The 19008-nt window shown below is 51.0% G+C and overlaps 11 protein-coding genes and 1 non-coding gene across 12 annotated transcripts; 5 read left to right on the top strand and 7 right to left on the bottom strand.

The window, feature by feature from the left end:
* Nucleotides 1–2017: 2017 nt before the first annotated feature.
* gldB (putative glycerol dehydrogenase (GldB)) lies at nt 2018–3486 on the bottom strand. Its single transcript, XM_073711097.1, has 2 exons — nt 2831–3486; nt 2018–2781 (listed from the first exon to the last, which is right to left on the bottom strand). Exons 1-2 carry the CDS (start codon nt 3236–3238, stop codon nt 2212–2214), a joined length of 978 nt encoding a protein of 325 aa, XP_073571780.1. The 5' UTR covers nt 3239–3486; the 3' UTR covers nt 2018–2211.
* An 859-nt stretch (nt 3487–4345) lies between these two features.
* BJY04DRAFT_52095 (phosphatidyl synthase) lies at nt 4346–6088 on the top strand. Its single transcript, XM_073720557.1, has one exon. The coding sequence runs from the start codon at nt 4513–4515 to the stop codon at nt 5971–5973; it is 1461 nt and encodes a 486-aa protein (XP_073571779.1). The 5' UTR covers nt 4346–4512; the 3' UTR covers nt 5974–6088.
* Nucleotides 6089–6405, top strand: BJY04DRAFT_52096 (uncharacterized protein). The gene has a single exon (XM_073720558.1). It carries the CDS (start codon nt 6203–6205, stop codon nt 6362–6364), a length of 162 nt encoding a protein of 53 aa, XP_073571778.1. The 5' UTR covers nt 6089–6202; the 3' UTR covers nt 6365–6405.
* Nucleotides 6406–7287: 882 nt separating this feature from the next.
* Nucleotides 7288–8168, top strand: BJY04DRAFT_187748 (uncharacterized protein). Its single transcript, XM_073711096.1, has one exon. It carries the CDS (start codon nt 7297–7299, stop codon nt 7780–7782), a length of 486 nt encoding a protein of 161 aa, XP_073571777.1. The 5' UTR covers nt 7288–7296; the 3' UTR covers nt 7783–8168.
* A 182-nt stretch (nt 8169–8350) lies between these two features.
* Nucleotides 8351–8438, bottom strand: BJY04DRAFT_t68. Its single transcript has one exon. It is a non-coding gene; the product is annotated as a tRNA-Asp (tRNA).
* Nucleotides 8439–8556: 118 nt separating this feature from the next.
* On the bottom strand, nt 8557–9227 carry BJY04DRAFT_187747 (uncharacterized protein). Its single transcript, XM_073711095.1, has one exon. The coding sequence runs from the start codon at nt 8956–8958 to the stop codon at nt 8692–8694; it is 267 nt and encodes an 88-aa protein (XP_073571776.1). The 5' UTR covers nt 8959–9227; the 3' UTR covers nt 8557–8691.
* A 442-nt stretch (nt 9228–9669) lies between these two features.
* Nucleotides 9670–9916, bottom strand: BJY04DRAFT_187746 (uncharacterized protein). Its single transcript, XM_073711094.1, has one exon. It carries the CDS (start codon nt 9892–9894, stop codon nt 9694–9696), a length of 201 nt encoding a protein of 66 aa, XP_073571775.1. The 5' UTR covers nt 9895–9916; the 3' UTR covers nt 9670–9693.
* A 258-nt stretch (nt 9917–10174) lies between these two features.
* Nucleotides 10175–10928, bottom strand: BJY04DRAFT_187745 (uncharacterized protein). The gene has a single exon (XM_073711093.1). It carries the CDS (start codon nt 10912–10914, stop codon nt 10435–10437), a length of 480 nt encoding a protein of 159 aa, XP_073571774.1. The 5' UTR covers nt 10915–10928; the 3' UTR covers nt 10175–10434.
* A 579-nt stretch (nt 10929–11507) lies between these two features.
* On the top strand, nt 11508–12475 carry BJY04DRAFT_187744 (uncharacterized protein). Its single transcript, XM_073711092.1, has 2 exons — nt 11508–11819; nt 11893–12475. Exons 1-2 carry the CDS (start codon nt 11700–11702, stop codon nt 12376–12378), a joined length of 606 nt encoding a protein of 201 aa, XP_073571773.1. The 5' UTR covers nt 11508–11699; the 3' UTR covers nt 12379–12475.
* A 65-nt stretch (nt 12476–12540) lies between these two features.
* Nucleotides 12541–14580, bottom strand: gua1 (GMP synthase (glutamine-hydrolyzing)). Its single transcript, XM_073718624.1, has 5 exons — nt 14359–14580; nt 13819–14306; nt 13292–13771; nt 13042–13245; nt 12541–12993 (listed from the first exon to the last, which is right to left on the bottom strand). Exons 1-5 carry the CDS (start codon nt 14421–14423, stop codon nt 12629–12631), a joined length of 1602 nt encoding a protein of 533 aa, XP_073571772.1. The 5' UTR covers nt 14424–14580; the 3' UTR covers nt 12541–12628.
* A 177-nt stretch (nt 14581–14757) lies between these two features.
* Nucleotides 14758–17407, bottom strand: BJY04DRAFT_51970 (ankyrin repeat-containing domain protein). Its single transcript, XM_073720555.1, has one exon. The coding sequence runs from the start codon at nt 17152–17154 to the stop codon at nt 14836–14838; it is 2319 nt and encodes a 772-aa protein (XP_073571771.1). The 5' UTR covers nt 17155–17407; the 3' UTR covers nt 14758–14835.
* Nucleotides 17408–17660: 253 nt separating this feature from the next.
* BJY04DRAFT_217658 (GrpB family protein) lies at nt 17661–18284 on the top strand (the record flags this gene model as incomplete). The annotated part of the gene is made up of 1 exon (XM_073716108.1): nt 17661–18284. One exon carries the CDS (start codon nt 17661–17663, stop codon nt 18282–18284), a length of 624 nt encoding a protein of 207 aa, XP_073571770.1.
* Nucleotides 18285–19008: the final 724 nt, after the last annotated feature.

Genomic DNA, 19008 nt, shown 5'->3' with positions numbered 1-19008 from the left:
ACCCAAGACGCCTTATCTTTCTTCCTCCGTACATCCCTCCAGAGAATCATCACAGACAAATAGAAATCCTGGCTGGTTATACAGCGGCAGTTAAGATCTGCAGGGACGGTGAAGGGGCGTGTCGAATCGGTGCTTGGGAGATGGTCGTATTGCAAAAACGGGGGGTTTCAAGGTTCGATAGTCGGAATAGTCAAGCTCTTTTCTTTGTTAGTGAGTGTGAAGAGGTATTGCTGTTCCTAAGAGATAGTTAGTTTGTGTACACTGTACTGCCTACACTCTGCAGGGAATGATGGTACTAGTTAGTAAAAACCACCTGGGCAGCATTGGAAAGTCCCCAGCCTAACCCCGCAAAAACCAACAACTGTCAAGTAGTCGTCAACAGCAGCAGCAGCAGCAGCAGCGCAGAAACGATGAAATCCTTCCTTCTCGAAAATTTGGTTTTTTCGGACCTCTGCATCGCGATGGAGCATTGCTTAACGGATTACGGGTGTGGCTTGAGCTAGCGACGCCCTGGCGTTGAGGTTTTTTTTTTTTTTTTTCTTCCACGAGCTTAAGGAATGATAATCATTTCAAAACTGCCTGCTGTGCTTGAATCATGGATTTGCTTGTTGTACAGCATGTGGTCGAGTCAGACTGCTGTAACCTTGCAGTGACTTAACCTACCAAGTTTAACCTCTTGGAAGGTAAATCTCTGCAGTTCCAGACGCAGAAGCGCAGATAGGGTATGAGGGATGTATGCAATATGATATCATTCATCTTACTTTGACAACAGGGAGCGTCAACAAGGGCTCAGATTGCAGATGCAGCATCCTACTCATGCACACTGAGTCTGAATCTGAGTCTGAGTCTCCATAGTCCTACTGTGCTGTGAATGTGAATGTGAAATCTAGTGCATTGCATTGCAGCGCAGCGCATCGCAGTACTTACCCCTCCACACTCCGCAGAGCCCTGTACGGTGTCCGGAGAAAGGATCACCATGATCGACAATGTATATTCCTCGGCGTTAAGGGATCAGGCTCTCAAGGATGAAGGAATCGGGCAGTTCCGTTGGTAAGTAAGGGAGCGAGGAAGGTTTGCCTGGGATTGAGTTTCTTGGAATGGCTTGAGTGGTGTGCCTGGTAATCTATATTCTTGGTGGTTGATGGTTGTATTGTGTTATACCAGTTGGCAAGTTGGAGGGAGGAATATGAAGGAAGAGAACTAACTAGGCGCTAGGCGGGCTTACTATCCATGCAGAAAGGATGTCTGACATGAGAGTGAATTACCCTGTATGAAGATAAGCTGAGCAGAAGTACTTGCATGCTCGTACTTCGATATCTTCCTCTGCAAATACTCTCCTTTCATCTCGAGAGGACCAACACGCTTAACGAAGTCCAACTCTCGCGCAACTTACTCCAAAGACAGACACCCCAATCCACCCCCTCATCCAAACAAATCATCCCATGAAGAATCCCATCCAGGCACACCCGAACAATTATCTCATACCACCCTCATGCACCCCCTAGTCCTACTCCAGTCTCCTAGCCTCAACCCGCCTCAACTTCCAAGTCTCAACCCCACCACCCTGGCACACCACCAACCTTACTCGTAGTCCACAATCCCTACTCCGTAAATCTCAGACAAACCCCCTTAGGGCTACTTACGCAGCCACAGCCATCCCCACCGACCAGTTTAGGGCTTGCCCCCATTTGCCCACCGGTGCAGTTGGGCTCCCGTGTTTTTCCGACCCGTCGCAGCGGAGTTACGTCATTGCGCGGTGCTGGAGGACTGTCCTCCGTCGATTGTCCGGTGCGGGATCCACTTGGATGGGAGGAGAGGTGGTGTTTCGAGGGAATTGATGGGATGCGAAGGGGTGAGGTTGTATTGGATGGCTAATTATTGGACCGCGTGGGAGGGATGGAGGGAAAGGGAAAGAGGGAGTGATGGTGGTGGTGTATTTGGTTTACGAGGGGGGTGTTTTGGGTGTATTGAGGATACAGACCAGCTACAAATCAAACAGACAGTGTGCATTGGATAGTAGACATCACATTGAAAATCTATTTCACTTGTCTATCGCAAGCTGAAGCTCAGTTTAACTACATGAATTTCTAACTCTGCAGCTCACATGCTCTCCTGCCTCCTTGGTCTCCGAAGCCGAGGCGCAGGGATCGTAAGCTATGTATGACCTGCATAAAAGCTTTCTCTTTCCAACAACACATCAAAAACACAAATCTAAGCAGACAGGTTCTTCGCAGTCTCCTCAGGCCAAACATCATACCCAAAGGTATCCTTCATGTTCACGAACCGGAAGTGTCTTCCCTCCGCAACCTTGTTGACAGCCGCATAATCCTCATCGGACAACTCAATGCTCTTAAAGTTGCTCTCGATGCGCGCCGGGTTCGAGCTCTTCGGCAGAACAACGTACCCGCGGCGCAGACCCCAGGCAATCAGCACCTGCGCGAGCGAGTTGCCGCCCTTGTTGGCAATGTCGTTGAGGGTCTTGTTCTCCGAGACACGCTCGCCGGTCGTGGGGACCTGGTTCTGGGAGCCTAGCGGCGAGTAGGCTTCAGGCAGGATGTTGTGCTTGAAGCAGTACTGGATGAGCTCCTCGTTGGGGAGGAAGGGGTGGATTTCGATTTGGTTGACGTGAGGAGCAACCTTGGCGAATTTGAGCAGCTTCTCGAGGTCCGGGATGGTCCAGTTAGAGACACCGATGGAGCGCGCCTTCTTGTCGTTGTAGATCTTCTCCATGGCTTCCCAGGTGGGCTGTGGGTTTTCCGTGAGGTCTTTGAGGATCACGTACTGTGTTGTTTGTTAGTTTTTGTTTTTCGGAGAAACGAAGCTAGCTTACCTTTCCATCAGGACCGATCTTGGGCTTCTCCTGGCCGTCCTTCTCGGCGGCGATGGGCCAGTGGACGAGGTAAAGGTCGATGTAGTCGGTCTTGAGCTTCTTGAGGGAGTCCTCGACGGACCAGAGGACATCCTCGTAGCGGTGGAGGTGGTTCCAGACCTTGGTGCAGATGAAGATGTCCTCACGCTTGACGGAGGTGTTGGCCTTGAGGAAATCCTGCAGCGCATCACCAACCTCGTCTTCGTTCAGGTAGTACCAGGCGCAGTCGAGGTGTCGGTATCCTACTTCCAGAGCCTTTGTGACGGCCCGGTAGGTCTCGCCTTTGGAGCCCTCGCTGGCGAAGGTGCCGAAGCCGACGCCGGGGATGGTGACGCCGTTGCTTAGCTTGAAGGTCTTTCCGGAGGACATTGTGTGTGGTGGTAGTGTGGATGAAGCAATTGGGGGGGTTGTAGGAAGGAGGAAGAGGGAGGGGGGAGGATAGGCGGAAGAAATGATGTCGCAGTCGGTCGAGGGGTATGACGATTGACGAACAACAAGAGAGAGCTGGTGGGGTTGACGGAAGAGTTCAAAGAGAGGGGTTAGGTTATGTGGCTTGATTAATAAATTTTGTTGGCCGGATGCAGTGAATTTGCGAGCTGCAGGATTGCGATTTGGGTATAATTAGCTGTTTACTTTGTTGACTTCTGTCCTTTGTATATATACGAAGTCCCAATTCTCTATAGCATCTTCGAGAATGACAGCAGCAGACTCCGGCCACTCCACACTGAGCTATAGATGAGGCCATCACCATCACCACTGCCAGAGAATCTGTAATTTAATGACATCAGAGCTTGAATCGTCATAGGCTCCATCGATCTGTGGTCGGTCCACCGGTGGAATTCCACCACGACCCAATCATAAGTAGTGCTGCGCTCCGCTGTTGTCAGCCCTAGCCAATCACACTGCTCCCTGTCTCCATGCGGGCCCGAAGAGGATCATTTCACAGCGCTGTATTTTTGAATTCACTGCTAGGAATTTCAAAGCTTCATTGACAGTGATAAGGAAGCTTCATGTTGTTTCTTCCTGGCACACTGTCTGTTTCGAGGCTGTTGTTTCTGCCAAAGACTCGACGAGACTAACACCTGGGGAGAAATGGTGAAACCTGCCTCAAAGCCCTCGAAGCGATATCAAAGATAGCCTTATCGCAAAAAGATAAGCCACCGTTGGAGAGGCAGCAGCAGCAGACGTAGAGTAGCAGTATTCACCAACCTGACAGCGAGATTATCATGTAAATTACTTATCCACTGGAACCACCGAACCAGCCTACAGCTCTGCGGTGGATAAGAAGGCGATAATCAGTAGGAATGAGATGATGATACAAGGCCCTTTGGGTGGAGCCCGTCTGAAGATGGCTGCACGCAGGGAAAATACACTGCTCTGGTTGGACTCACGCCACGGCGACCTTTCACTGCCTCTCATTATTTATTAAACAATCTTTCCCCTGCTGTCCGAAACCTTTTCTTTCTCTCCTCAGATCTCTTTGTTTGTGCTTTTATAAAACCATCCTCTCTCCCCTGTGTCCTCCTCTTCTCACCTCGCTCATATCTCGTGAAGTGGAACCGGCTAGTACCCTACTTCAGTGATATCATCTCTCATATACCTCCCATCTCACTGTCAATTGGAATCAATTGAATCTCTTCACAATGCCTCGTTTCGAAGACTCTGATTTCGGTGTTGAGGCCTCTCCCGCCGCTCCTGGCGCTCGCGGCTCAACAATCGACACTCGCTCTCCGAGGGACCGTGGCAGCATTGCTGGCTCTCTGCCCATTCCCAACGAGGCTGGCAACACGGTTGAGATCCCCGCCACCAGGAGCTCAATCAGTGATGCTGCTGCTTTCATGCACAACCTGAGCCTGTCTCCCTCCACCCGAGACCGCCGTGGCTCTCGCAACTCCTTCGGCACATCTCTTCCCATTCCTCGCTCTCCTCGTGTTTCTCGTCTGTCATCAGTTGTCACTGCTGATGCTGCCTCCGTTTCCCGCGACCTGCTGGCCTCTCAGGTCCAGGACATGTCCAAGGAAAAGGTTGCCGCGGCCAAGAACATGGCGTTTGCTTTCGATATTGACGGTGTCTTGGCTCACGGAAACGAAGCCATTCCAGAGGCCAAGGAGGCTCTGCGCATGCTCAACGGCGATAACGAGCTCGGAATTAAGATTCCTTACATCCTCTTGACCAACGGTGGTGGTAAGACCGAGGCTGCGCGCTGCCAGCAGCTGAGTGAGGTCCTTGAATTCCCCATCTCCACCGACCAGTTCATCCAATCCCACACTCCCATGCAGGCTCTGTCTGAGTACTACGACACTGTTCTCGTTTGCGGTGGTGAGGGCCAGAAGATCCGTGAGGTTGCTGAAAACTACGGCTTCAAGAACGTCGTCCACCCCAAGGACGTCCTGGCCTGGGACCCCACCATCTCCCCCTGGAGGGTCTTCACCGAGGAGGACCGCGCCGAGGCCAAGCCCCGCGACTTCTCCAAGGTCAAGTTCGACGCCATTCTCGTCTTCGCCGATTCCCGCGAGTACCAGACCGACTTCCAGATCATCATGGACCTGCTTCTCTCCGAGGACGGCCGCCTGCTCACCCGCGCCAAGGACCCCGTCGCCTCCCGCATCCCCATCTACTTCTCCCAGGGCGATCTGGTCTTCCCCACCGACCACAAGGGTCCCCCCCGTCTCACCCAGGGTCTCTACCGTATCTCCATTGAAGCTCAGTACAAGGCTCTGACGGGTATCGACCTCGAGCGTGTCGTCTACGGCAAGCCCGAGCGCGCCACCTACACCTACGCCGACGAGGTCCTGAAGAGCTGGATGGAGCAGATCCACAACGAGAACCGCCTGCCCGAGAACATCTACATGGTCGGCGACAACCCAGCCTCCGACATCTGCGGTGGAAACATGCACGGCTGGAACACCTGTCTCGTCCGCACCGGTGTCTTCCAGGGCGGCGACAACGACGAGCACAACCCGGCCAACTTTGGCGTCTTCCCCAACGTTCTGGAGGCCGTCAAGGCCGCCGTCCGCAAGGAGCTCGGCAAGGAGTTCAAGATGAAGTGGAACCCCAAGGTGAACCCTGTCCTGCACGGCAACAACTCGTCTGCTGTTGAGTAAGCGGTTTCATTACGGACTATTCCGAAGGAAGTGTGTTTTATGAACATTGAACGACCAAAAACAACGGCGTTTGGCTCTTTTTTATTACTCGTTAGACGGAACGAACACGCATACTACTGCTGCTGCTTTTTATCTGACTTTATGTTGGACTACTGATATCCATTGTCCTGATCTGTTGCCTCTGCCTGACACTGTGCATGCAAGCCCAGCGGACTATGTTCTTTTCCTTATGTGTGACGAATACCGACGGATAACATCGTTTCCTTGTTTGTGTCTCTGCTGTTATAAACAGATAGCATTCGTGTTTCATCTCATTTCTTTTTTTTTTCTTTATTTCCTTACGTCTCATCCAGATTCAGATTCAAGACTACTAGACAAGACAATAGACTAGCACCACACTAGAAAAACAGACTTTCATTCTCTTACTGTCAACTCCATTTCCTCCAGTAAGAAAGTCATGACGCCATCTTGATGTATTTCTCTTAAGTTCCCTACCTACGTACCAGTTTTTATCAATGGATGTTTCCACTAGTACCCACGCAATGCAACTCCACCACACCTTCGGTACGACTACGACTGCGACAGCGACATGCCACGTAAAGCTCGCTCAAAGCACCCGAGTCGTAACTTTCCGTAGCCGAGTCTTACAATTAAGGTTGTATCGTCCGGTAGACTAAACCAAATAGGAACCCCGCTGCAGTGAAACTGAGACTTCGGGATGGGAATGGGGTGCGTTGGTGGGTTTCCCGGCGGGAAGTGCTCCGGTTTCTCACTTAGGTTACCGTTGATATCACCTACCGGGCCGGTGTGGCTTGTTGGTTTGTAGTTTGTACATTAATCTGTCGGTGAACAGAGAGCTTGCTTTCGGGATCCAAATGCAACGTAGCTACTAGCCTACCTGCCGGGTATTCTGATTGTGCTGTCTTGTGTATTGCCGACATACGGAGTACTACCAGTATATTGATGGACTATTTTAAGCGTCTCTTGCGTATGGGTTCGTTTTGTACCGGCAGAGGTCACGGCGCCTCCAGCTGCTAGGTATACTCTCTTTAAGGGCTGTAGTTACATAGAACAGGAAACTGGCAGGTCGGCTCTGCTTGTGAGTATCGATAATATATGATCTATATCTACCTGAGAGACTGGGTTCGACGTTGTATATTGATGATTACCCATGAATATCGTCCTCAAGTCCTGCCTGTTATTGTGGTGAATATCAGAGACCCCTGCAACCACCTGCACCTACAGTGCCCGCGGACCCCTCCTTTGGGCGGCTGACGAACGCCCCTTCCAACCATCTCAACCCCTTCGATCTTCCTTCAAACCATGAGTCGCTGGCATACCCTCTCCTGTAAAACCCCCGATGTCTTTCTCAAAGGGGCTTCGCCTTATTGCCGCGAGTGTGAGGCCAGCTTTTCCCAAGATGTAGCGCTCAGGGTGCAGACTCCAGCCAGCGCACCTCCTCAGAAGCGGCACTGGGGGAGGTGGGTGGACAATACCTTCCGTTACAAGCTCTCGGGCTGGAAGGTGGTAAAAAGACCAGCGCGTTTCCGGTTCGGCCGTGGACCCTTTCCCTTGTCTTTGTCTGCGGTGCATGTCAGGGCACCCATGAGCGTCGTGTGGAAGGTCATGAAGGCCTGGTTTTCCTGCCTCGCGAACATTCATCGGATCCTGGGCTGTAGTGTTGCGGAGTTGGAGAGCCTTGTCCGGCATGGGTCGAGGGAGGAAGGTCATCATCTTATAGGTACTGTTCCTGGGGACTTTGGGGATTTTGCGGGCGATGGACGCACTTACCAAGTTCAGATCATTTAATTGTGCGGGTAAAAGATGTGCTGATAAAGGTATCTCATGCCTAGCTGAAAAGTATCGGATGGAGGTAGGACAGGCCCTCACTGGTTGATCTTGAGCTCGGAGGAATCAGAATGGCAGCTCGATGCTTTTGGTTGAGTTGTCGTGGAGGAAGGGCCGAGACGGCTGTTTTGAACACGAGGGACCACCCGGTCGCCTACCTTAGCGATGAACTGGTCCATTGAGTTAATATATGTTTGTGCAGAGCAGTGTTTAGAGAAGGTACGTAGACCCCCTGGCATGCTGGGGCGTGGATAAGTGTTAAGTGTGAGAGTGAACCATTGCGGTAGTTGCTGTGCTGGCAAAAGTTCTTGATGTTGTGGACATATATTGGAGACGGATCAGGGGACCCCTTATATAAGTTACATCCATCTCTAAACAATGCAGCCTCGGCTCAGATGTCAGAATTGGAGATACCCATTTCATCCTTGAATAGTAATAATGCATGTCGAATTACCATTGTATTGCTAAAAAAAAAAAAAACCTGAAGGCAATACTCCGCACTATGGCCGGAGCAAAAACAAAAAGAAAACTCCCCGACTGGGAGTCGAACCCAGGTCTCCCGCGCTTGTTCCTGATTAGGTGACAAGCGGAAATCATGACCGTTAGACCATCGAGGATTTGTTATTGTGAGCTTTTTACGTTCTAAATATATAAATCTAGGTCATCAAAAAGCATCACATGCTCTTGAAGCCCTATATAACAACGTTGCAGCTGGGTTCTCTTGCAGAGGGCGATGCCTCGTTCTGGGTGATACATAGAGACACTCGGTGCCTATGCTACTGAGCATGGTGCATATATTAGATCTCAAATCCTTGTCGGATACCCTGGTCTTTTAGGACAAGTCACCTATACAATAAGCACATATCACAATCAAATCACTCTGTCGTGGCAGAGCCGCGCTTTCACCCACAGCCCAATTCCTTGAGGGCTTGGGAGATACCATAGTGATACAGGCATCAGGGTAATTGAGATGCAACAAGCAGCCCCTAAAGTGTCCGTTTGAACTGAAACATGTGGAATGGAGCTAAGAGAAAAGCCTCCAGAATTTCGGCTTCGGCCGTAGCTGATGTATCTGGCTCTGTTCCTCCACCGTAAACAAAGATTGCAGTATCTCCTTTGCATTCCTAGCGCCTTCATCAGTCTGTAGATCGTTCATGAGCCATCTATCATCGTGATCCAAGAGCACCCTCACAACGGCAATCAGCGCCTGTCGAAACCGTGGATCTGGCTGGACTCCGCTGTTCGCGAGGTGTAACATAAATCGCTCCCAAATATTGCCGCCATCGTAGGTACTCCAAGGATCGGCCCCTGCTTTTAAGGGAATTTTAATGACGGACGCCGAGTAATGCACTGGCCCTTCACCAGGGATAGGAACAAGGGCACAATCTAGGACAGGTCGCCCTCCAAAACCGTCCAGCTCCAGAGTCTTCTTGTGCTTTTTGATCATCTTTCTGAGCCTGTCTTGGAAGTTGTACTGGGTATCGAGGCAGAGGAAGAATCGATATGCTGGCTGAGTATTGTTGGTGAACTTGGAGTAAGTATGGAAAAGTGTTTCCACTTCGTGGACCCAAATTTCCGAGGCCCGATGAGAGCTAGGTGGTCGACTCAAAGCAAGTTGGTCAGCATAGAAGTACATATCCTTGACTAGCTGTCTTTTCGATCTTTCTCCTTGAAAGCTTGAGTATGGCGCTGCTTTGTACACACACAGGGTTGCTTGACAAGCGATCAGCCACGTCGGTCGTACGTCGTCTCTGAGCTCGGACTCGAATTGTTCCCTGACAGCTGTGGAGGTTCGAAGAAAGTCGCGGACAGTGCGATGGATAAAGTCGACCTTGAGCCTGAAGAACGCCGTGGGGTAATCGCTATGTTCTACTATTTCGAGCAGCCCCTGGGAACGAGCTTGGAGATTGCGCCGAAGGTCTCGCAGCAGTTTTCCGACCAAGTCGCTCGAGATGCGATCGACAATTCTCCAAGAATTAGCCAGATGCGGGTCGTCGTCAATGGCATAAAGTAGAAGAATAGCATCGCATTCAGCGGCTGCAAGGCTGTCGTGACCATCTCAAATGTCCTCATTGCCTGCTTCCGATAGGTTGGCTCCACGTTTTTGAGCATGGAAAGGAAGAAGTCCTTCAGATCAGACGGGTACGAGCGCAATCGTGCCCTCAGTCGCCTGACAGAGTCGGAGTTCAAGATTCCATTTTCCAGGCTTGCTACAACCAAGATCACCCATAGGAAAACCCCTTCGGCTCGATCAGATACTTCATCAACGAACTGGCTATAGGCCGGGTCACGATCTAGTAAATGGGTGAAATTTCCCGTTGCTTTGAACCTGTCTTCGATATAATTTCGGATATCGCCTGATGTATGTGCCTCGACCTTCAAGAACCTCGTCTGGTCCTTCCCAAACTCTTCGTTGAAGACAGGATAGGGACGACTGGAAATGCATAGTTTGACGTCCTCGGAGAAGTCAAGCTGCCTAATCGTCCTCACCAATTCCTGCGGCCTTCGCTCACTGTCATGATATTCATCCAGACCATCAATGAAGAAGCAGAATCGAATCTCCAGATCACTGGCGACAAGGGCCTTGTATGTCTGGAAAAGTTGCTCTTGGGTCTATATCTCTCCCTCGTGGTCGAACAAGCCTGCTTTGGGTGTGGGTATGCTGGCTTTGGCAATAGGCAAAAGGTTGGGGCATTCTCTGACCATCTCAAAAATCAACGATCGAAGAAGCCCCGTCCGACTTTGCTGAAGCCGAGTCCCTGCTCTCCAGAAGAAGAAATTGGCTATTGCCAGTTTCTTCGGCGCAGCCCACTTTTGAAGTCTTTGGAACGTCGTGGGCTCTCTGCAGATAAACTTCATTAGAGTCGATTTGCCGCTGCCGGGCTTGCCATGAATCCAGAATATCCCCTTGTCCTGCTCCAGCCAGCGTGAAAAGCTGTGTCGGTCATCCAGTATCCAGTCAAACGTCTCTGCATGGGCGTCTTTGATCCCTTTTTGTCGTGCTTGAATACCCTGGAAGTGAAGAGACCGTACAAAGTCCAGATTATCTTTGAATGTCGGTCCTTCCTGTTGTACGGTCCACAGAGCTTCCATCAAGCTGTCCAGTCCATGTTCTCTGGAAGCCGCAATCGACTTCCACACCTCTGGAGACTCAAAGATTGTCTCGTCGTCAGGACCCTGCGCGGTAGCTCCTGGCTTGTTCAATCTTCTCTCGCCCTCTATCGTACTGCTGAACCACTTCTGCCTACTCAGCGTGTCCTTAATCATCGACGCAATCTGGGTTGTCAGACCGTTCAGGTCACTCTGCCTTTGCATCTCGAGCAATTTCCAGGCTTCATCCATCTGCGCAACTCTATCAACCAAGCCGGATACTTTTGTGCTGTTGATCAGATGACCCTGTCAGCCTTGTAAACGACAACAGCCCACACCCCCTTCTCTTAAACGAACGCTTACAGAGTTATAGTCGCTAAATGTTCCAAAATCCTCATTCTCAGCCTCGAAATTTGCTCAAACAACGACACGATATCCCCTCTGTTCATAACCCCCTTCAAGGCTACACGAAAACTCGCCCAGCGTGACTGGCCTCGCTGGATGCTGATTTTGCCCAGAATCTTGCGGAGATTGCTGGACAGGCTGCTGCAGTCCTTGAGAATCGACTCTAGTGCACCATCGGCAGCAACAATTTTCTGGATTCTTATATCTGCTAAAGCGATCTCATCAAGAATACTGGTTAGCGATCTGGTACCCTCAGTGCATCCGTCAATCGATGTCGCGATCTCTCGGCTTTCCGTGACCAACACCCAGGCGAAGTCAACGAACTGGAGGATGTTTGCTGCGACCCCGAGCGCGGTGAATGGATCCATGAGCTGGAATTCGCGATGAAAAGACTCAATTGCTTAATGGACGGACAACACGATAGATTGAAGAGAAAGAGGACAGGCGGGCCGGGCCGTGAGGCTTGTCTGCGAGTACTCGAGCGACCTCGTGCTGAAGATCATCTTGGGGTGGCTGGTCAGCTCTAGCATGACAGGGGTCATGATTGGACCAGGAGCTTGGAGCTGTAAGAAGTACCTTGTCAGGAGACGCTGCATCCCATCAGGAATCTACACTCCTGATCTGAAGGACAATAAGCCGCCGTGGTGGCACCGGCATCTGCCCTACCTACCTATTCTCGTACCATCCTGGTATACCCTAAGTCGATATCCACACTATCCACCCAAAGCCTTATCATTACCTCCTTCACAATTCGACACGAACCTGAAGTTTTTCAGTACCAAGCACGGCACTTCTGACCTTGCCCTAGTCCAGCACACATATCTTCAGGACTTTTTGTTCCTGCTTATACAAGAAAGGTACATACTCACCTCATCCAATCCTCGATGGTCTAACGGTCATGATTTCCGCTTGTCACCTAGCAAGGAACAAGCGCGGGAGACCTGGGTTCGACTCCCAGTCGGGGAGGATTTCTTTTTTGCTCTTGATTCTGGGAGCCGGGGGTGTTTTTGGGTGCATTGTGGTGGTATGTGGTCGATTGAGGGCTTAGTGGGTGGTTTGTAAGGATGAGGTAAGGCGCGAGACAACGGAATGACATGGTCGAAGGGTAGATAGCCCGGACCTTTCATCAAGGAGCGAGATTGGCAATAGACCACAATGAAACTGAAACAGAAACAAGGCTGCATTCGCAAAATAGATCATACTACGTAGAGATAGATATATCCTCTGTGAACTTTTTTCTCTATCCACTTCTAACCCCGACCACCCTCTAGGCCTGTACCACTCTTTGGGACATGAGAGAATTTAATCTAATCTACTCCATCTCGATCGTACCAGGCGGCTTACTCGTATAATCGTAACACACGCGACAAACGCCCGAAACCTCATTCACAATCCTCGTCGACACCTTCGACAAGAACTCATAAGTGAACGGGTACGGCGTCGCAGTCATAAAGTCCTTTGTGGAGATTGCGCGCAGCAGGATGATGTTGGCGTACACGCGCTTGTCGCCCATGACGCCGACGGCGCGGGAGGGGTCAAGCGCCGCATAGGCCTGGCCGATCTCGTCGTAGATGCCGGCTTCGCGGATCATGGAGATGAAGATGTGGTCGGCCTTGCGGGCCATTTCGACTTTTTCTTTGGTGACTTCGCCGAGGACGCGGATGGCGATGCCGGGGCCTGTGATTGTTAGAATGGGACTAGAGATGGTAAGAAAGGATGACTTACCAGGGAAGGGGTGGCGGCCGACGAGCTCGGCGGAGATGTTGAGTTGACGGCCGAGCTCACGGACTTCGTCCTTGAAGAGCTCGCGGAGGGGCTCGATGAGCTTGAGGCCGTGGCCGCGCATGAGGCGCTCGGCAATACCGCCGACGTTGTGGTGGGTCTTGATGGTTTGGGAGGGGCCCTTGAAGGAGATACTCTCGATCACGTCTAATCCGTTAGCGGGTATTTAGTTCGCAGTTGGATGCGGATATACCAGGGTACAGGGTGCCTTGAAGGAACCACTCGACCTTGCCGGCGCTCTTGGCCTCAATCTTCTTGGCCTCCTCCTCGAAGACGTCAATGAACTTTCCTCCAATGAACTTGCGCTTCTTCTCGGGGTCATCGACGCCCTTGAGACCAGCAAGGAACTCATCGCCAGCGTCGACAACGGTCAGGTTGATGCCCAGCTGCTCTTGGAGAACCTCCTTGACCTTTTCGCACTCGTTCAGGCGCATGCAGCCGTTGTCCACGAGAACAGCGTGGAATCGGTCGCCAATGGCCTCAGTCATCAGCTTAGCGGCGACAGTCGAGTCGACACCACCGCTGACGGCACCCAGGACCTGACCAGTAGGGCCAACCAGGGAGCGAATACGGGCAATCTCTTGACCGATGAACTCAGCCATAGTCCACTTCTGTTGCGCACCGCAAATGCCCACGGCGAAATTCTTCAACAGCTGTCCACCCTGGGGTGTGTCTATATCCATTAGCGCCTAACGTATTTCCACCAGCGGAGCAACTTACGAGTAACCTCAGGATGAAATTGGATACCGTAGATAGGATCCGACTGGTGCGCAATAGCCGCATACTCCGAGTTCTGGGTGGTACCAATAGTGTGGAATCCCTCAGGCAGGTTGCGGAGCTTATCACCATGCGACATCCAAACAGTCATATCACCCTGGATATCCTCGAAAAGCTTATCAACGTGTCCACCAAACTTGGTAGCCTTCAGATCGGCATGACCGTACTCCCTCGCGGTTCCGGCAACAACGTTATCAGCGTGCAGACGGTGGGCAAGCTCCTGAAGACCGTAGCAGATACCGAGGATCGGGACACCGAGATCGAAGAAGGCGGGGTCGGCGTGAGGGGCGTCTTTCTCGTAGACGGAGTACGGGCCGCCGGAGAGAATGATACCCTTGGGCTTCCAGCCTAGATCGGCCAGCTTTTGGGTGCACGGGAGCATCTCGGAGTAGACATTGATTTCACGGAGACGGCGGGTGATAAGGTGGGTGCTATAGGAGCAGAGTCAGCTTCGTTCAATCTTGTGACTTATGACTCGCATACTATTGAGAACCAAAGTCCAACACGAGGATCGTGTCAAACGAGTTGTGAGGGATTGTGTCCGCCATGGTGGGGTTGAAGTGAAGGATTTGGCAATTGCAGTACGATCTGACAATTGGGGCCTGAGTCTATGAGTATACAGAAATGTATATACTCCAAGAAACTGATCGTGTATCCAGAAAGGAGACCTGCCCAAGAACCAAGACCGAGGACTGATAAGAAATCGGCGGAGAAGAAAAAAAAGATGAGTCGCCGATTCTGCCGCCTGAGTCACAATTATTGGCGGGGTTACCCACCGCTCACATGATCAGTGAGGGGTTGACGATCTTATCTGATAAGATCTCTTCCACTGAGGCGGGGCAGTCTCCATGGAAAATACCCTAAGTTGAACAATCTACATCGTCATATCTATGGAATGTCTTCTGTAAAACAGAGCTTAAACGGGAATAATTGGCCTAGTCTGTCTCACGCCCATTAATATTAATCGAAGTCTTTAAGATCGATTTCCAAGCCAGCAGCGTTTCTCATGAACAAGTCCACGGTCCCGTGATCTGCAAATTGTACTGCTGTCTTACCACACGGGGTCTTAGCGGACATGTCTGCACCGTTGTTGAGCAGCACAGCCACCGCTTCATCATAGCCCAGTTCTGCTGCGAGGTGCAAGACTGTCTTTCCATCACCATCGGCGATGTCAGGATCTGCGCCTAGGTCAAGCAATGCTTGTACAGAGTACTTCGAGATCCAGAAGCCGTCTTCAGACATTAGCGCATCATGGAAGTAAGTGCGTTGGTTCGTCATCGCGTTGAAGTCGGCACCATGCTTGATAAGTTGCTGAACAGTCTCCTGCATTGGGATAATCCAGTCATGATTGTGGCGTTCAGCAGGAATGTTGAACAGACATGCCCTTACTGGATCGTGGTCTATATCTTCGTTGGAGGTAATAGCAGCGTCATGTTCTAGAAGTATGCGGACTGCATGCGGTAATCGTTCCTGAGCAGCGTAGAACAGAGCTGTCTTGCCATCGTTGTCTCTTTGGTCAACAAGAGGGTCAGCTTGTAGAAGAAGCCGGAGCGCCTGTAAATTGCCGTGTTCCGCTGCATGGTGAATTAGTGTCTTTCCTTCATAATCCTTATCACTAAGATCCGTATCTGACCGTTCCAGGACGAATTGGACAACTGTTTCTGTAGCGTTTCTCATAGTTCGAAATAACCAGGCGCTAGGCTGAATGGGATCACGGTATACGCCCCTGAGCCAACACTTGTCGTAGATACGCTGGAGGTACTGTGTATCGACAACGTCCGATATACTGACTGCTGCTTCCCAAAGAGAGACGAGCCTATTATCGTCCCATGGCACACGGTAATCGCGACGAGATACAAGATCGAAAGTCTTTACGCCTCCAATAGCGGCAAAGTGGAGCGATGTCCATCGGGTTTTTAGTGTCGAGTCGAGCCGTACCCATGGATGTAATCGTTTCGAGAGCCGAGTTATATCGGCGCCCTTGTCGAGAAGCCACTGAGCAGCTACCAAGTGGCCCTGACCTAGTGCCAAGTGAAGGGGAGTCGGTAGGTTGCTTTTTGCAAAGGGGTCTAGAATTGCGCCATTTGAGACAAGGAGCTCCATCATACCGATCTGATTATTGAAGGCTGCATGGTGTAGTGGCGGCCATGTATGATCCTTAACGGTTTGAGGCCTGTTAACTTCCGCTCCTAGTCGTAGCATTTCGAGAGCCAGATCTTGATCACCCATCTTCACTGCCACAGACAGTAGATGATCTTTGTTCTCAATCTTTTTAAGAGAGAAGCCGCTTGCAACCATGAAATGAATGATATCGACCCGCTGGTTTATGACCGCCAAGTCAACCGGTCCGCATCCAGATTGGTTTCTGCAGGTCAAGTCGGATCCATATTGGAGCAAAAGACGCACGATCTCGAGGTTTTGGGGGCTTGCTATACCCATCGCAGCAGTATGAAGTGCCGTGTTTGCTAGACCATCAGCATGCGTCACGCTGGCTCCTCGAGACAGGAGTGTGTCAACAGCCCACGGCCATCTATTCTTAACAGCAAGCATTAACGGCGTTTCATTGTACATGGCAGTTTGAGAGTCGATCTCAAGTCCGTAATCGAGTAGCAAAGTTAGCAAAGACTTGCAGTCCTGCCGGTAACTCCGCCAGATAGTAGTCTGTAGAAGGGAGCGCCCTGAGGCTAAAGCGAGGATCTTTGGGAAATCAGGGTCTTGTTGATCCAGTATGGCCTTGATAACCTGTTCTGCTGGCTGTGCTGTGGCTTGATTTACCGCTTGTTCCAGAGCTCTGACCTTATCCTCAACTGTAGCGCCAGGTAGTAGTAAACGCACCAGCTCAGCCTGCCCGCTACCAGCCAGAGTCTGCAGTAGGGATTCTCTGGGTATTCCACCTTCTCGTTTTGGCTCTTGCCGGTACCCCGCCATGGGGCCCAAGGTTAAGAGGTAGCGTACGACATCATAGTGCTCTGCGATTGCAGCACTTCTTATGGCTTCGTGTATCTCAGAGCTCGCAGCGTTCAGGTCGTAATGGGCAACCAGCTTTTGGACGGAAGCTAAGCTACCTTCTATAACGATGGTGCCCAGTGGCTCATCGTCACCACCAATCGAATAAATCAACGGTCTCCATAGCGTCCGATTTAGCCGTGTGTGCAATACTTTGCAAGTCAGGACCAGATTGTTGATGTGCCGGGGGTCAAGGAAGCTTTCGCAGATGTAAAGGTGTATGTCTTCAGGGAGTTCATGGAAGCGCACATGACCGCGGGGACTTTGGGACATTTCCGAGAAGCAGATGCGGTTGAGAGATCGATCATTCGGCAGACCTTCGCCTTCGTGTATCTGGTGCAGGTGGAAAATCCTGTTTCACCCGATTTGGCTTGCCGAGCTCGATTTAGCCATCTGCTTCCTGGGAGGAAGGACTCCGAAGGAGGGGTGAACTGTGGAGAAAGCTTCGACCTCTTTGACGGTACCTAGTCTACTCCGTATCTACCAGTCGATTGAAGTAACTGAGTATCAGGTACCCGTCCAAGTTTCTTGTCATCTCTTCCCTGTTACTCAATGACTCGAGCGATGACTCAACAGCCTCGTATTCCTCCGAAGAAAACGAACATCGATAAGCGCTAGAGCAGAAAAGGAAAGCCAGCAACATGTAGTGAGAGGCTGAATCAAATGCAACATCAGAAAGCCCCTCAAGATCGGCCGTAAAAGTGTTATCCTCCCTCACAAATATCAGCGTCTATCTTCAACCCTTCCTTATCTACTGGATCGAGCTTCCGGCATTGAAAATGGCCCCTAACCCCATAACAATCCACATCCCGTACGACCCCGCAGCCATCGAGACTGTCGCAACACGCCCGAAAAAGCGTATTGAGATTGTTGAACCTGACCCTACCTGGCCCTACTCCTACTCAATCCTCGAATCCCGCATAACTGCCGCCCTACCGCCTACCACGCTCCTCTACGTCCAGCACGTCGGTAGCACAAGCGTCCCTGGCCTGCCCGCAAAGGCCGTTATTGACATCGACATCGTGGTGCGGGACCCTACTGACGAGGAGAGCTACGTCCCAGTACTCGAAAAGGCCGGGTTTCAGTTCCTTTTCCGCGAAAGGAAATGGCATGAACATAGGTTTTTCAGCTGTGATAAGCCCTATGCCAATGTCCATCTCTTCGGCGAGGACAGCCCGGAGGTTGTGAGGCACCGATTATTCAGAGATTGGCTAAGAGATCCAGAGCATGGAGATGACAGAGAGGCGTATGCAGAGATGAAGAGGAGAGCGGCCAAGGAGAGTCGAGAGAGGGGGGAGGACGTGATGCAGTATAATGACCGGAAGGAGCCGGTGATCAGGGAAATTCTAAGGAAGGTGTATAAGGCACATGGGCTCTTGAAAGAGGATGAGGAGAATTCTTGAGTCTAGACCACAACAGGAGAGAGAATCCTTTCTCAGATTCAGAGCAATGGAGATAAACAATGAAGAGCGTGTTGAAATCTGGGTTTAGACTGGCATATTCCCGCTATTCGAGCTTTTTGCATCCGCTTCGCGGGACGTTTCGAGTTTACAACGCCTGGTATTATAGAGCGAGAAACACATGCCTGCATTTGCTCCGGTATCAAGGCTTAGGCGCACTGCTCATCGACATGACTGGATTTCACTTTAAATGGCAAGGGATCAAAGATAGGGTTATATCGATAATCCGGTGATTCGTGCCAAGGGGCCTTTCGAGTTAGAGGTTATCAACATCTTGCCATTGGATGATTGAACAAGTAGTTCAGGAGAGAGCGGTGGATCTAGGTTGAGACCTCGGGAGGAGCGACTGGTTCATTTCGCCAAGATTAATGCAGCAACCTTGTAAAAGTGAGCGCAGAGATCTGCAGCCTTGGTACTAACCCTAAAGAAAGATTCAGGGGCCGTTGATCGTACGTGTATGTACATTGTACGGGAGCCCCTTCTCCATTGAGAAACCTCGCTCACGCTGCAGCCATTTGTGGTACTATGAGGGGTAAGTCACGCGAGGAGGAAGGATAAGAGCACTCAAAATCACTCAACCTCAACCGCAGAGTTGGATGACTAGAGTTTAGCATGGCGTGATAGATTGGGTCACTGTTGGCCAGAATGGCGTCGAATATCCTGGTCT

Source organism: Aspergillus karnatakaensis, assembly GCF_047715665.1.
Source record: "Aspergillus karnatakaensis strain CBS 102800 unplaced genomic scaffold BJY04scaffold_21, whole genome shotgun sequence".
Taxonomy (NCBI): Eukaryota; Fungi; Ascomycota; class Eurotiomycetes; order Eurotiales; family Aspergillaceae; genus Aspergillus; species Aspergillus karnatakaensis.
This window is presented reverse-complemented; position numbering and strand designations above follow the sequence as displayed.